General features: G+C 40.9%; 1 protein-coding gene across 3 annotated transcripts in view; it reads right to left on the bottom strand.

The window, feature by feature from the left end:
- UBE2K (ubiquitin conjugating enzyme E2 K) overlaps positions 1-17,727 on the bottom strand; it is a 74,827-nt gene that overhangs the window by 31,350 nt on the left and 25,750 nt on the right. For all 3 annotated transcript variants that reach the window (XM_003940989.3, XM_039468204.2, XM_074396026.1), the window contains one exon: positions 7,640-7,698. In XM_003940989.3, coding sequence (XP_003941038.1) covers positions 7,640-7,698 — 59 coding nt within the window. The remainder of the gene's footprint in view (positions 1-7,639; positions 7,699-17,727) is intronic.

The following is a 17,727-nucleotide window of genomic DNA, read 5'->3' as shown; positions in this document are numbered from 1 at the left end:
GGGATTATAGGCACGTGCCACCATGCCCAGCTAATTTTTTGCACTTTTTAGTAGAGACGGGGTTTCACCATGTTGACCAGGATGGTCTCGATCTCTCGACCTCGTGATCCACCCGCCTCAGCCTCCCAAAGTGCTGGGATTACAGGCTTGAGCCACCGCGCCCGGCTGATTCACTTTTTAGTTTAACAAACACTTTAGCTCCTACTTCATGGTAGATGCGAGTTCATATTTCCATCTGTAACTTCCAGTTTTAAGATCTGAAAATATATGAAGTGTATCTTTTTTTGAGAGGGAGTCTCACGCTGTTGCCCAGGCTAGAGTGCAATAGCATGATCTTGGCTCACTGCAACCTTCCCCTCCTGGGTTCAAGCAATTCTCCTGCCTCAGCCTCCTGAGTAGCTGGGATTACAGGTGTGTGCCACCACACCCGGCTATTTTTTATATTTTTAGTAGAGATGGGGTTTTGCCATGTTAGTCAGGCTAGTCTTGAACTCCTGATCTCAGGTGATCCACCCACCTCGGCCTCCCAAAGTGCTAGGATTACAGATGCGAGCCACCACTTCTGGCCATATCTTGCTTTTTATTAAATTTATTTATTTTTGAGACAGGGTCTCAAAGCATATTACATTATTAAGCCAGCTTTAACACCCTTATCATACAAAAGAAATGCTATTTTACTTTGAATATGCATGTACAGATGAGCATATGCTCATTAAAGATTATTAGCATTGGTATGTATATGCAATACATGAACATGTAACAAGTATGTTGATAACACCAAGGAAAAAAAGCAAAATTCACAACATAAATTTTTTTTTTTTTTTTTTTTTTTTGAGACGGAGTTTCGCCCTTGTTACCCAGGCTGGAGTGCAATGGTGCGATCTCGGCTCACCGCAACCTCCGCCTCCTGGGCTCAGGCAATTCTCCTGCCTCAGCCTCCTGAGTAGCTGGGATTACAGGCACGTGCCACCATGCCCAGCTAATTTTTTGCACTTTTAGTAGCGATGGGGTTTCACCATGTTGACCAGGATGGTCTCGATCTCTCGACCTCGTGATCCACCCGCCTCGGCCTCCCAAAGTGCTGGGATTATAGGCTTGAGCCACTGCGCCCGGCAAAATTTTTTTTTTTTTGAGAGTCTTGTTCTATTGTGCCAGGCTGCAGTGCAGTGGCACGATCTTAGCTCACCGCAACCTCTGCCTCCCAGGTTCGTGAATTTCTTCTGTCTTAGCCTCCTGAGTAGCTGGGACTAAAGGCCCATGCCACCACACTCAACTAATTTTTTTTTTTTTTTTTTTTTTTGGTATTTTTAGTAGAGACAGGTTTTAACCATTTTGGCCAAGTGGTCTTGAACTCCTGAGCTCAAATCATTCAGCCGCCCCGCCTCCCTAAGTGCTGGGATTACAAGCATGCAAACCACCATATCCAGCCTACAACTTAATCTCTATTAGAGCAGGACATACCACTGGGTTAGAATTTTACTAATCTAATGATTTTTTTCACTAACACAATATACACTGCAATTTAATGCTAGATATCATATTGGTTGTATGCATTTAATCAAATTCCTTCTACACTATTTTTCACCTGATTCAAAGATGTTTTTCTCTGTTTAGAAGTAAACCTATGCCTCTGGTCAATAATTTATTCCGTAACAATAAACAGAAAATATTCTGTGATCATGGTAAGACAAATGTGAATTTTTAATTTTTCAAATTCTAGCTGCACAGTAGTAACAAGAATATAACCAGTTACTTTGATACTTTTACCTCATTAACACTTAATGAGGTAAGACTTAAGCCTGAGTCCCAACACATGTGAACACATAATTCAGCAAGAAATTTACATAAATAATTCCCATTCTTCCCATTTATTTACCAACCAGTAAAAATTCAAATCAATGTAGTATACATCTAGAACATATTTATCATGTTTATTAACATTTACCATAAGAGCATAATGCCATAAGGTATATTTTCTTGTTTGTTCTTTTTTTAAAAAAATTTTATTACATATATACCATATTTAAAGAACACTAAACTGCAACTAGGACTAATTGGTTGAAACCACAGTAAGACAAATTGGGGTTGAACCGAAGAAGATGTTTCTAAATGTCAAAGCTACCTTCTAAAGGAACAGCTGGAATTAGAGACGTAGAGGCCTTTTTCTCTCTCTTTTTTAAAAGAAAGAGAAAAAGATACAAACCACAGTGCTTTGTGGTTTGTATCTTTTTCTTTTTTATTGTGACTAGAGACAGGGCCTTGCTATGATGTCCAGGCTGAACTCAAACTCCTGAGCTCAAATGCTTCTCCTGCCTTGACTTCCCCAAGTGCTGGGATTATATAGGTGTGAACCACCATGCCTGGTCAGATAATAGTGGCTAAACAGCAATATGAGGTAGTAGCAAAAACATCAGATATACTTCAGTTCTTATGTTTTGAGTCTATTTTTTCTCATTTCAATGAAACGGGGGGTGGGTGTGGCAGCTCATACCTGTAATCCCAGCACTTTGGGAGGCCAAGGTGGAGGGATCACTTGAGCCCAGGAGTTAAAGGCTGCATTAAGCTACGATTGTGCATGCCACTACACTCCACACTGAGCAACAGAGCAAGATACCGTCTCTAAAAAAAACTGGGAATGAGGTGGAAGAAATTTAATAAAAGTTATTTATTTCAAGAATTAAAGTAACAGGTCAAAGTGCCTAAAATAGAGCCATAACTATACAATTACTTTGAAGCTATTAGACACTATAAGGGCTATACTTTTACCGAGACATAATTCACCCACTTACAGTGTACAACTTTCTTTTCCTTTTCTTTTTTTTTTTTTGAGATGGAGTCTTGCTCTGCTGCCCAGGCTACAGTGCAATGGCACGGGGTCTCAGCTTACTGCAACCTCCGCCTCCTAGGTTCAAGCAATTCTCCTGCCTCAGCCTCCCAATTAACTGGAATTACAGGTGCGTGCCACCTCACTCAGCTAATTTTTTTAATTTTTAGCAGAGAATTACAGGAGATTGCCACCTCTCCCAGCTAATTTTTTTATTTTTAGCAGAGACGAGGTTTTACCATGTTGGCCAGGCTAGTCTCGAACTCCTGACCTCAGGTGATCCACTCACCCCAGCCTTCTAAAGTGCTGGGTTACAGGTGTGAGCCACCTCGCCTGTGCAACTTTCTTTTAGTATATTCACAGACTTGTGCCATTATCACCACAATCTAATTTTTTACCATTTTATCACTTTAAAAAGAAACTCTGTAACCATCAGCAGCTACTTTCCCATTCTTCTACCTCTAAACCACCACCAATCTCCTTTCTGTCTCTAGGATTTGCCTTTTCCAATGTTTCATATAAATAAACAATATAATGTAAAGCTTTTATGTCTGGTTTCTTTCATTTAGCATACTGTTTTCAAGGTTCATGTACCTTGTAGCATTTATCAGTACTTCCTTCTTCTTTATAACCAAATAGTATTCCACAGTATGGATATACAACATTTTACTTATCCATTCACCAGTCGATGGGCATTTTTGGTTGCTTCCATTTTTTGGCTATAATGAACAGTGCTGGTATAAACATCTGTGTACAAGTTACTGTGTGAATAAATGTTATACCTTGAAGTAGAAATGCTGAGTCTCAAGAGAACTCTAAGTTTGCCATTTTGATCAAACTGTTTCCCAATGAGGCTGCGATAACATCTTACATTTCCTCAAGCAATATATGAGAATTTCAATTTATAGAGAAAATTTAAGTGTCAATGCTACTGTATTTTAAAATGTTGTTATAGATGAAAGCCAACAAGATATTTTGGAAAGGGCCTCCCTCTCTTGGGGTGGAGTCACTGGTTACTGCCATATAACATTTACCAAGTGCTTACTACTACTCCAGGCACTTGTAACTATAACATTTTATCAAATCTCAGGTACCATCAACTATTTAAGACACCACTGTTTTATGTACCCTTATGTAATATGGTTTGGATTTGTGTCCCCGCTCAAATCTCTTGTCAAATGATAATCCACAATGTTGGAGGTGGTGCCTGGTGGGAAGTGACTGGATCATGGAGCTGGTTTCTCATGGTTTGACACCATCCCATCCCCCTTGGTGCTATGGTGGTGTGAGTTCTCATGAGAACTAGTTGTCTTCAAGTGTGTGGTATTTCTCCCAACTCTCTCTTGCTCCTGTTCCTGCCATGTAAGATGTGTCTGCTTCCCCTTGGTCTTCTGCCGTGATTTTAAGTTTCCTGAGGCCTCCCCAGAAGCAGAAGCCACTGTGCTTCCTGCACAGTCTATATAACCACGAGCCAATTAAACCCCTTTTGAGATGGAGTCTCGGTTTATCAGAGCCATATGTAATCTGGGTTCCATTTAACTTCTAAGCCTCCACTCACTCATTTATTAGGGCAGTTGTAAAAACTTTTGGGAAAGGTATATAAAATTCCTAGCACAGGCTAGGTACTGTGGCTCACGCCTGTAATCCCAGCACTTTGGGAGGCCAAGGCAGGTGGATCACCTGAGGTCAGGAGTGCAAGAGCAGCCTGGCTAACATGGTAAAACCCCATCTCTACTAAAAATACAAAAAATTAGCCAGGAGTGGTGGTGGGTGCCTATAATCCCAGCTACCTGGGAGGCTAGGGCAGGAGAATCGCTTGAACCCAGGAGTAGGAGGTTGTGGTAAACCGAGATTGCGTCATTGCACTCCAGCCTGGGCAACAAGAGTAGGACTCCGTCTCAAAAAAAAAAAAAAAAAAAAAAAAAAAATCCTAGTACAAAACAAGTGACAGCTGCTACTCTCATTATTAAATAGTAAAAATACAGTGGTTGAGAACAGTCCTTCTAAGAGCGCTTTTCTTTCTTCCTTTCTCATTTCCATGAAAAAACAAAAAACTAAATAAAACAAAACCCAAATGTCCATCAACTGCCGAATGAAAAAACAAAATTTGGTCTACACTTACAATGGAATATTATTCAGCCTTAAAAAAAGGTATAACAGGCCGGGCGCGGTGGCTCAAGCCTGTAATCCCAGCACTTTGGGAGGCCGAGGCGGGTGGATCACGAGGTCAAGAGATCGAGACCATCCTGGTCAACATAGTGAAACCCCGTCTCTACTAAAAATACAAAAAATTAGCTGGGCATGGTGGCGCGTGCCTGTAATCCCAGCTACTCAGGAGGCTGAGACAGGAGAATTGCCTGAGCCCAGGAGGCGGAGGTTGCGGTGAGCCGAGATCGCGCCATTGCACTCCAGCCTGGGTAACAAGAGCGAAACTCCGTCTCAAAAAAAAAAAAAAAAAAAAAGGTATAACATGAATGAACCTTGATTACATTATGCTAAATGCTATAAACCAGACACAAAACAGCACCATAGAATTCCACTTACATGAGGTTCCTGAAGCAGTCAAATTCAGAGAAACAGAAACAGTGGTTACCAGAAGCTGGGAGCAGGGAATAATAAGGAGTCATTGCTTAATGGGTACAAAGTTTCAGTTTGGAAAGGTGAGAAAGTTCTACAGACAGATGATGGTAAAGTTTAAACAACAAGGTAAATATACTGCCACTGAACTGTTCACATAAAAATGATTACAATGGACCGGGCGCGGTGGCTCACACCTGTAATCCCAGCACTTTGGGAGGCTGAGGCGGGTGGAACACAAGGTCAGGAGTTAAAGATAAACCTGGTCAAGATGGTGAAACCCCATCTGTACTAAAAATACAAAAATTAGCCAGGCATGGTGGCAGAAGTCTGCAATCCCAGCTACTTGGGCGGCTGAGGCAGAAAACTGCTTGAACCCGAGAGGCAGAGGTTTGCAGTGAGCCAAGATCATGCTACTGCACTCCTGCACTTCAGCCTAGGTGACAGGGTAAGACTCTGCCTCAAAAAAAAAAAAAAAAAGAAAAGAAAAAAGAAAAGAAATGATTACGATGGTAAATTTTATGTTATGTATATTTTATCATAATAAAAAAAAAATCCACCAGGCTTAGCAGAAAACAGATGTACATAAACAACAGACTAATAGGCAGCCCATACTGCTAGGTGAGCCAAAATTACCTTGGAACTTCCATCATCTTACCTATTCTTAAATTGGAACAACTAATAGGTTGAATGAACAAATTCTAGAACACTCTGAGTGACTGCTATTATTTGCTCAAGGGACACTATACTATTAGGAACTACTGATAATATATAGGTATATAAGAAATGGTCCTTGATTCAGGAGCATAAAAGCTAGTAAAAGATAAATACCAAAATAATACATGAGTTGGAACTATATTTGTGTTGCCACTATATAAGTGGTATAAAATCATATTGAGAGAGTAGAGGGAGAAACATTTGATTAAGTCAGCTTAATGGAGAAAGTGATACTTGGGCCTCAGAGAAAACTAGAATTTTAAATAATAGTGAAAAGATTTAAGTGAAAATGATAGAAAGCTGTGGAAGAATAAGTATCATCTACAAATAAACAATCTAAGATAAAAAATGAGACCCACATTGCGAGTGGAAGTGGTAAAAGATTAGAGTAAAAAAGAAGATTGGGGTCAGGTTCTAGGAGGTTTTAAGTGCCAATCTATGAAGTTTAGACTTTATTCAGGAAAAGAAGTATGATCAAAACTGCATCCTAGGAAGATTTCTAGACCAACAGTGCAGAGAATGAGTAGAAACGGCAAAGATGAAAGGATGATTAAATAATAGATAAAACAGGGAATAAAGTTGAATGCCTAAATTAAAGTGCTGATGACAGTAAAAGCAGAGATATAAAGGAAGTGGTTCAATCAAAAAATAAGTTTACGCCGGGCGCGGTGGCTCAAGCCTGTAATCCCAGCACTTTGGGAGGCCGAGGCGGGTGGATCACGAGGTCAAGAGATCGAGACTATCCTGGTCAACATGGTGAAACCTCGTCTCTACTAAAAATACAAAAAATTAGCTGGGCATGGTGGCGCGTGCCTGTAATCCCAGCTACTCAGGAGGCTGAGGCAGGAGAATTGCCTGAACCCGGGAGGCGGAGGTTGCGGTGAGCCGAGATCGCGCCATTGTACTCCAGCCTGGGTAACAAGAGCAAAACTCCGTCTCAAAAAAAAAAAAAAAAAAAAGTTTAGGTTGGGTACCCCTGATATATATGATCATAGAGTATTGCATTCCCCCTTTCAACATTTATCACAGTTGCAATTCAATTTCAATATTGCTCACAGTTGCAATCTCCATTTCTGAACTCTATGAAAGTAGTAACAGTGTCTTAGTTACTGCTATATTCCTTGGCACACAGTACTCAAATAATGGCTGAATGAAGGTAGAATGTACTCTCCTAAAACACATACTTCTTTGAATCAAGTAAGAACCTCTGTTTATATGTAAAAGGGCTCTTTAAATTTGGGAACACTGCAAGTATTGCTAGATCTAGTATATAAGCCATTGTCAGATGTACATCCTATTCCAGTTTTGAGCCTTTACTGGCTGCCTTTGGGTAAGTTTGCTTTTCAATCTAATTTCAGAGGCAAGCCATCTTCCATTACCTAAAATCCTGCCCACATCAAATTTACACAGTTAACAACTCAAAAAGCTGTGACTTTAATAAGCCCTAAAATATATATTAATAAAATGAGGTTAGAAACAAAATATTTTGTAAGTTCATGCAAAAAAACAGGCTTACAATACCTTAGGGGGATTAAATGGGTATGTTTCTGGTATTTTTATCTCTAGTTGGTATCTTCCTCCTAAAAAAATGGGGAAAACAAAGTTAAGAATGCTGCTCACTTGAAATATGTAAAGACAAACATACTGGTGAACTTTTCAAAGCAGCTACTGTTTTATATTCAATTATAAACATTCATTTTAAAGTTGAAAACCGGAAAGTAATCAAAAGCACTAGTTTTTAATTTAAAGGCTGTTTAAAGCATACAGCTCTTGAAGCTATCTAAGGACAATTAAAAAAAGAGAGAGAGAGAAAAAAAAATAAAGCATATAGATTACCCATTTCATACAACTGTTATTTGTTTATCAGTGAGTAACAGAGCTAGAGATAAATACATTAAATCCAAACAATCCAACACCAACATTTCATCAGGGCAATTAACTATTATCGATTTTTTTTTTTTTTTAAGACGGGGTTTCACCATGTTGGTCAGGCTGGTCTTGAACTCCCAACCTCAGGTGGTCCATCCGCCTTGGCCTCCAAAGTGCTTGGATTACAGGTGTGAGTCACCACGCCTGGCCTAACTATTACAGTTTTAATTGCCTACTGTTTTCTCTAATCCACCTTGTTAAGAATTGCTTAAAAAAAAAAAAAAAAAAAAAAAAAAAGAAGGCAAGGAGGTATAAAAGTATAGATGATACAAAGGATAGAGATTATGCCATAAACAAAATTCTACTTTTAACTGGTTGTCGCAAACGAAATAAGGCCCCAATCTTTTCATTTGTGCCCTAAATTAAATGTTCATACTTATTTGTTAATTTTAATTGCACCATTTTATTGGTGCAATTAAACTGCAATTACTTTTGCACCAATGTAATAAAAACAAGCTGGTTCCATGGTTAAGGCCTGTAATCTCAACACTTTGGGAGGCCAAAGTGGGAGGTCTGCTTAAAAATAGGCCAGGAGTTTGAGTACAGCCTGGTCAATATAGCAAGACCTTTTCTCTATTTTAATAAAAAAAACCCCTTTTATCCTTAAATTTTTAAACAAAATTCAACAAGAGAGGGAGACTAAAAGACAAAATGCTATTTCTTTAAATGGGTATATAAAATGTGAAATTTTACCAAGGAGTTTTTCTAATGAGTAATATACAAATAAAAGACACCTTTTTGTTTTGTTTTGACGTTATCTTAAGCAACTAGCAGCTAAACAAGCATTTTTTATTTTTATTTATTTTATTTTATTTTATTTTATTTTTTTGAGATGGAGTTTCTCTATTGTTACCCAGGCTGGAGTGCAATGGCGCGATCTCGGCTCACTGCAACCTCCGCCTCCTGGGTTCAGGTAATTCTCCTGCCTCAGCCTCCTGAGTAGCTGGGATTACAGGCACATGCCACCATGCCCAGCTAATTTTTTGTATTTTTTTTAGTAGAGACGGGGTTTCACCATGTTGACCAGGATGGTCTCGATCTCTCGACCTCGTGATCCACCCACCTCAGCCTCCCAAAGTGCTGGGATTACAGGTTTGAGCCACCGCGCCCAGCCAACAAGCATTTTTTAAAAGCTCATCTAGCTTCTCAGAGCTGGGGTACTTAAGGAGAGGATAACTGCCTCTTAAGAAACTCTAGGCAGGGCACAATGGCTCATTTCTGTAATCCCAGCACTTTGGGAGGCTGAGGTGGGCCCATCACTTGAGGCCAGGAGTTCAAGACTAGACTGGAAAACATGGCAAAATCCATCTCTACTAAAAATACAAAAATTAGCCAGGTGTTGTGGCAGGTGCCTATAATCCCAGCTACTTGGGAGGCTGAAGCACAAGAATCGCTTGAACCCAGGAGGCAGATAATGCACTGAGCCAAGACTGCGCAACCGCACTCCAGCCTGGGTGATAGAGCAAGAATCTGTCTCAAAAAAAAATAAATAAATAAATAAATAAAAGAAAGAAAGAAAAGAGGCCAGGCGCGGTGGCTCAAGCCTGTAATCCCAGCACTTTGGGAGGCCGAGGCGGGTAGATCACAAGGTCAAGAGATCAAGACCATCCTGGTCAACATGGTGAAACCCCGTCTCTACTAAAAATACAAAAAATTAGCTGGGCATGGTGGTGCATGCCTGTAATCCCAGCTACTCAGGAGGCTGAGGCAGGAGAATTGCCTGAACCCAGGAGGCGGAGGTTGCAGTGAGCCGAGATCGCGCCATTGCACTCCAGCCTGAGGAACAAGAGCGAAACTCCGTCTCCAAAAAAAAAAAAAAAAAAAAAAAGAAAGAAAGAAAGAAAAGAAACTCTGAAGGGAGAAGTCTTGCACTGGATGAGAGACTGGAATTGACTCCTAATTCTAATGCACCTTCTAAGGTTTTATGACAAATTATTAATAACATGGAATATTACAAAAGTCAATAAAACTATGCTATTGAAGTATTTATATATAAGACTATGAGATTTTGTTTCAAGATAATCAAAGAAAAGATCAGATCAAAGATGGCCATGGGCCGATAAGTTATTAAAGTTGGCTGGACAGGTTTCATTACATTCCTGTTCTTTTTTATGTATCTGCAACTTCTTGTAATAAAAAGTAAAATAAAAAATTGTGTGTTCATGGGGAGAAATGCCAGATATAGGTGATGAGGAGGAAGGCAGCATATTACACTGCCATGTGTGAACCTATGCAACAATCTTGCATGCTCTTCAAATGTACTCCAAAACCTAAAATGCAATAAAAAAAAAATTGGAAAAAAAAATGTGTGTGTTAGGAGCATTACTATCTTCAAAATTCTATACACTCAGCTCTCTAAAAAGTCAAACAGGAGGCCAGGCATGGTGGCTCAAGCCTGTAATCCCAGCACTTTGGGAGGCCGAGGCAGGTGGATCATGAGGTCAAGAGATGGAGACCATCCTGGTCAACATGGTGAAATCCCGTCTCTACTAAAAATACAAAACATCAGCTGGGCATGGTGGCGCGTGCCTGTAATCCCAGCTACTCAGGAGGCTGAGGCATTAGAATTGCCTGAACCCAGGAGGCGGAGGTTGCAGTGAGCCAAGATCATGCCATTGCACTCCAGCCTGGGTAACAAGAGCGAAACTATGTCTCAAAAAAAAAAAACAACAAAAAAAACCAAAGTCAAACAGGAGGCTTTCTTCAGTATGTTCTAGACCAGGCGTCCCCAAACTTTTTACACAGGGGGCCAGTTCACTGTCCCTCAGACCGTTGGAGGGCCGCCACATACTGTGCTCCTCTCACTGACCACCAATGAAAGAGGTTCCCCTTCCTGAAGTGCGGAGTGGGGCTGGATAAATGGCCTCAGGGGGCCGCATGCGGCCCGCGGGCCATAGTTTGGGGACTCCTGTTCTAGACTGTCAAATATACCTCCTCGCTTCTCCATTGTTATGAATGGATGGATAACTGAATTTGAGGGGGAAAAAAGTGGTACTATTTTCTTCAAGGCCTTTTTGGTTCTAATCCTTCTCTTTTTTTTTGAGACAGGATCTCGCTCTGTTGCCCAGGATAGAGTGCAGTGGCGAGATCCTGGTTTGGTTCCAGCGATTTCTGTGCCTCAGTCTCCTAAGTAGCTAAGATTACAGGTGCCTGCCACCCCTACATCTAGCTTTTGTTTTTTGAGACTGAATCTTGCTTGTCACCCATGCTGGAATGCAATGACACTATCTTGGTTCACTGCAACCTCTACCTCCTGGGTTCAAGCAGTTCTCCTGCTCCAGCCTCCCAAGTAGCTGGGATTATAGGCACCTGCCACCATCCCCAGCTAATTTTATATTTTTAGTAGAGACGAGGTTTCACCCTGTTGGACAGACTGGTCTCAAACTCCTGACCTCAGGTGATTCCCCCGCCTTGGCCTCCCAAAGTGCTAGGATTACAGGCATGAGCCACTGAGCCCAGCCAATTTTTTGTATTTTTTAGTTGAGATGGGGTTTACCATGTTGGTCAGGCTGGTCTTAAACTCCTGCCTCAGGTGATGCGCCTGCCTCAGGCTCCCAAAGTGCTGAGATTACAGGCATAAGCCATCACGCTTGACCTCTTCCTGCTATTTTTTTTTTTTTTTTTGATATGGAGAATCACTTGCCCAGGCTAGAGTGCAGTGGGGCAATCTTGGCTCACTGCAACCTCCACCTCCTGGTTCAAGTGATTCTCCTACCTCAGCCTCCTGAGTAGCTGGGACTAAAGGCACACACCACCAGCCTGGCTAATTTTTGTATTTTTTAAGTAGAGATGGGGTCTCACCATTTTGGCTAAGCTGTTCTTGAACTCCTGACCTCAAATGATCCACCCAGCTTGGCCTCCCTAAGTGCTGGGATTACAGGAGTGAGCCACTTTGCTTGGCCACTAGTTCTTTTTAATAGAATCCCATAGTGACTAATGCATGAGTTGAACTAAATGTCTCAATCACAGAATGTATAATAATAATGAAATTTAAAGAAAAGTAGCAGAAAGAAAAAAAAGGATAGATAAGAGAAAGGTACCTGAAGAAACTGTCTATACCCAGAATTATAAATGCTAGCTTCAAATGTAGTTGTAATAAATTTGGCTTCAGCACTACATAGGCTTTTCTTTTTCCTTCCTAAGAATACTTTTTTTTTTTCTGGTTAAACTCCGGATTACCATCTCTATAACCCATCATACAAAGTTCTTGAATGGCCAAAATAATCTCTTAGGAGCAATGTGAGAGCTGAGAGATATTATATAAATAATGCTGGACTCCAGAGTCTCCAAAATCTGACAACTATCCCATATGTTACATGCTCTGACAACTTTCAATATATAACCACTTAGCATTAATCACAGCACTATTTGATCAGGGTAATACAACTAATAATACTAATTTATGATGACTACATTATTCATATTATAATAGCTTTTACTATAAAACATTAACTTTCGAAGAGTAGCTTTTAATATTAAAAATTAATGATCTTGGCCAGGCGTGGTGGCTCACGCCTGTAATCTCAGCACTTTTGGATGCCAAGGCAGGCGGATCATGAGGTCAAGAACTCAAGACCATCCTGGCCAACATGATGAAACCCCGTCTCTATTAAAAATAGAAAAATTAGCTGGGTGTGGTGGCGCGTGCCTGTAGTTCCAGCTACTCGGGAGGCTGAGGCAGAAGAACTGCTTGAACTCGGGAGGCAGAAGCTGCAGTGAGCTGAGATGGCGCCACTGCACTCCAGCCTGGCACCTGGCGACGGAGTGAGACTGTCTCAAAAAGAAAAAAAAAAATTAATGATCTTTAATTTAACTTAACCCAAAGAGGATAAGATGGGAAAGAAATGAGAATTTTAAAAATGTCAACAATGACTAGAAGAACTTTTAAGAAGAAAAGCTCAAGAACTAAACTGTCCCTTTGTCATTGAATTATTAAGGTAAAAGAAGTTAAGAAAATTGAGTTAAGTAGCATGCACAATATGGCATTTTCCTATAAGTATTCTACTTCACAATCTGATTCTTTTAATACTAAAAAAACAGCTGCCTCATTACTTAATAATGGTTATAAATAGCTTAACATTCCACATGTAAACTTTTGACTTAGCATTTTAGATTTCTAAAAACTCAAAAAATTGCAACATCCTTGCAACAAATATTTATATATTTTACCTATCATATTTCAAAGAAAAATCATTAAAGTTTATGCCCTTAGTGCTTTTCCTTAATAAAACGAATAACTTCTCTTAACAGTTTTACAAAAAAATAATAGAATTCAAGTCACTCTATCTCAAATACATGCCAAAAAGTAGCAGCTGAAATAAGCACTTTTTTTTTTTTTTTTTGAGAGGGAGTCTCCCTCTGTTGCCCAGGTTGGAGTACAGTGGAGCGATCTTGGCTCACTGCAACCTCCACCTCCAGGGTTCAAGCGATTCTCCTGCCTCAGCCTCCTGAGTAGCTGGGATTACAGGCATATGACACTACACCCAGCTTATTTTTGTATTTTTAGTAGAGACAGGGTTTCACCACATTGGTCAGGCTGTTCTTGAACTCCTGACCTTGTGAACCACCTGCCTTGGCCTCCCAAAGTGCTGGGATTACAGGCATGAGCCACCACACCCAGCCAGAAATAAGCACTTCTCAATGACCAAACTTTTGGCCTGATTCTCAGTATCGAGGAAAAACAAAATAAAAAAATGACCAAACTTGTTTCAAACCAATCAAGAATATGTCTTAACTGTTCTGTAAGTATACATTATGCAATTAAAAAAATCATGTATTAAATATTGCTTCTACCTACCTAATTTAGTTCAGAAAGAGCCCTGTTTATAAAAATCAATTAAAAAATTTAAAACTTTGCAGACTGACCTCTAGAGTAGTATCATTGTCCTACTATCTTCCAAAAATACTTCAAAACAACCTAAAAAAAATTTAGCCAGTACATCTGAGGAAAAAAAAAAAAAAAAGGGCTGGGCACGGCAGCTCATGCCTGTAGTCCCAGCACTTTGGGAGGCCGAGGTGAGCAGATTGCCTGAGGTCAGGAGTTTAAAAGCACCCTGGCCAACATGTACACACGTGTGTATACACACACACACACACACACACATACACACACTCTCTCTCTCTCTCTCTCTCTCTCTTTGCGGCTGGGCTCGATGGCTGACGTCAGGGGTTTGTCACCAGCTTGGCCAACCCGGTCAAATGCCGTCTCTACTAAAAATACAAAATCTAGCCAGGCATGGTTGCAGGCGCCTGTAATTCCAACTATTAGGGAGGGTGAGGCAGGAGAATTGGTTGAACCCGGGACGTGGAGGTTGCAGTGAGCCAAGATTGCGCCACTGCACTCCAGCTTGGGTGACAAGAGCGAGATACCACTTCAGAAAATAAAATAAAATAAAATAAATCTGCTATTAGGACAAGCCCCTGGTTTTTTTTTTTTTTTTTTTTGAGACGGAGTTTCACCCTTGTTACCCAGGCTGGAGTGCAATGGCGCGATCTCGGCTCACCGCAACCTCCGCCTCCTGGGCTCAGGCAATTCTCCTGCCTCAGCCTCCTGAGTAGCTGGGATTACAGGCACGCGCCACCACGCCCAGCTAGTTTTTTTGTATTTTTAGTAGAGACGGGGTTTCACCATGTTGACCAGGATGGTCTCGATCTCTCGACCTCGTGATCCACCCGCCTCAGCCTCCCAAAGTGCTGGGATTACAGGCTTGAGCCACCGCGCCTGGCCAGCCCCTGGTTTTTCTAAGTTTAAGTAAAGGTCTCCTCTACAGGTAATGACTGTGAAAAGGACTAAATAAAATAGCATCCATGAAAACGGCCAGACCCAGCTCGGCAGATAGGAAGCCCTCAATAAACAATATAAAAAAATTAAATGTTAGCCGGGCGCGGTGGCTCAAGCCTGTAATCCCAGCACTTTGGGAGGCTGAGGCAGGTGGATCACGAGGTCGAGAGATCGAGACCATCCTGGTCAACATGGTGAAACCCCGTCTCTACTAAAGATACAAAAAATTAGCTGGGCATGGTGGCACGAGCCTGTAATCCCAGCTACTCAGGAGGCTGAGGCAGGAGAATTGCCTGAGCCCAGGAGGCGGAGGTTGCGGTGAGCCGAGATCGCGCCATTGCACTCCAGCCTGGGTAACAAGAGCGAAACTCCGTCTCAAAAAAAAAAAAAAAAAAAAAAAAAAATTAAATGTTATCTAGAAATGGTTCATATAAACTACAAAACAAAAAATAAAATTTTGTAACTTAAGAATTGGTACAAGGTTGGGCCCAGTGGCTCATGCCTAGAATCCCAACACTTTGGGACACCAAGTCAAGAGGATTGCCTGAGTCCAGGAGTTTGAGACCAGCCTGGATAAAATAGCAAGATGCCATCTCTCCAATAAAAAAAGAAAAAAATGGGCCAGGCTTGGTGGCTCACACCTGTAATCCCAACATTTTGGGAAGCCAAGGCGGACGGATCACAAGGTCAGGAGTTCCAGACCAGACTGGCCAATATGGTAAAACCCTGTCTCACTAAAATACAAAAATTAGCTGATCGTGGTGTTAGGTGCCTGTAATCTCAGCTACTCGGGAGGCTGAGACAGGAGAATCACTTGAACGGGAGGTGAAAGTTGCAGTGAGCCAAGATAGTGCCATTGCACTCCAGCCTAGGCAACAGAACAAGACAGACTTCGTCTCAAAAAAAAAAAAAAAAGGAAGAAATAAAATTGGTATAATATGCTAAAGACATTCTAGGTCTTTAAAAATCTGGATTAAAAACAGCCGGGCGCGGTGGCTCACGCCTGTAATCCCAGCACTTTGGGAGGCCGAGGCGGGTGGATCACGAGGTCAAGAGATCGAGACCATCCTGGTCAACATGGTGAAACCCCGTCTCTACTAAAAATACAAAAAAAAAAATTAGCTGGGCATGGTGGTGCGTGCCTGTAATCCCAGCTACTCAGGAGGCTGAGGCAGGAGAATTGCCTGAGCCCAGGAGGCGGAGGTTGCGGTGAGCCGAGATCGCGCCATTGCACTCCAGCCTGGGTAACGAGAGCGAAACTCCGTCTCAAAAAAAAAAAAAAAAAAAAAACAGAAAAATATTCAAGAATATTAGATTTTTAGCACTTTGGGAGGCAGAGACAGGGGGATCACCTGAGGTCAGGAGTTCAAGACTAGCCTGTCCAACATGGTGAAACCCCATCTCTACTAAACATACAAAAATTAGCCAGTGTGGTGATATGCGCGTGTAATCCTAGCTACTCGGGAGGCTGAAGCAGTAGAATCACTTGATGCTGGAAGACAGAGGTTGCAGTGAGCCAGTGAGCCAAGTACTGTGCACTGTACTCCAGCCTGGGCAAGAAGGAGACTCTGTTTCAAAAAAACAAAAAATGAACAACAAAAAAACACACACAAAGTATTTAACTGGATGTGGTGGCATGCACCTATAGTACTAGCTACTGAGGAAGCTGGAGGATTACTTGAGCCCAGGAATTCAAATTTATAATGAGTTATGACCATGCCACTGTTCTGCAGCCTGGGTAACAGTAAAACTTTGCATCTAAAGAAACAGATAACAAAAGAAAACAAAATAGACATCGCCACCACTTCCAATATTAAGTCAATTCTGATTTACATAAAGTGATTTAAAGCACAGGCTTTGGCCGGGCACAGTGGCTCACACCTGTATTCCCAGCACTTTGGGAGGCTGAGGCAGGTGGATCACCTGAGGTCAGGAGTCCAGAATGGCCTGACCAACATGGAGAAACCCTGTTTCTACTAAAAATACAAAATTAGCCAGGCATGGTGGCGCATACCTTTAATTTCAGCTACTTGGAAGGCTGAAGCAGGAGAATCACTTGAACCCAGGAGGAGGAGGTTGCAATGAGCTTAGATCTCACCACTGCGCTCCAGCCTGGGCAACAAGGGCAAAACTGTATCTCAAAAAAAAAAAAAAAAAAAAAAAAAGCACAGGCTCTGAAGGCAAAGGCTATCAGCCATGCTACTTAGATGTTTGACCTTAGATGATTTACTTCGTTGAGCTTGTTTCTTCATCTATGAAACAGCAATCTCTGTATCTACCTCATAAGATTTGTTGAAAGGATTAAATGAGAAAATACATGTAAAGATTATACAATTAGGAATTACCATACTGTTATATGTTTTCTAGTAAACAAACATTTGAATACTCATTAATGCAAGAGCCTTGGTTATTTGCTATATAACCTAAATTTACAATAGCAATTAATGAGGATTTATCTCATGAGAAAGTAAAATGTTATTAAGGTTTATTTCTGTATCTTACCACCCAATGGTCTAAAGTAGCTACAGACTTAATTTGTGAACACCAAGTTCAGCAAAGCCACCTCCCTTCTATATGTCTTGAAATGATCACTAAAAGCTTTCCTGAATAAAGAAAATAAACATTTGGACTACAGCCCGTATGAAGACATATGAGTGAATGAAATGCTAAATGACAAAAAGAAGAACTTTAAAAACAAAAGCAACATTTACCAGTGAGATACTTAAGGCAAGGTCTGTTTTAGTTACCATATGAAGGGTAACTGAGGGTCTATAGTCCACATAATTTAGAGGTTTAACATGCCAGATGTTTTATTCTATTAAATTCTAACCTATAATACCTGTAACAAAGCTCTGCTAAAACTGTTCTTGTGGAAAGAAAAAATTAGCTAAAATTCAGC

This window comes from Saimiri boliviensis, chromosome 3, assembly GCF_048565385.1.
Source record: "Saimiri boliviensis isolate mSaiBol1 chromosome 3, mSaiBol1.pri, whole genome shotgun sequence".
In the NCBI taxonomy this organism is placed as follows: domain Eukaryota; kingdom Metazoa; phylum Chordata; class Mammalia; order Primates; family Cebidae; genus Saimiri; species Saimiri boliviensis.
The sequence above is the reverse complement of the archived record's forward strand: the minus strand, read 5'-3'. Positions and strand labels throughout refer to the sequence as shown.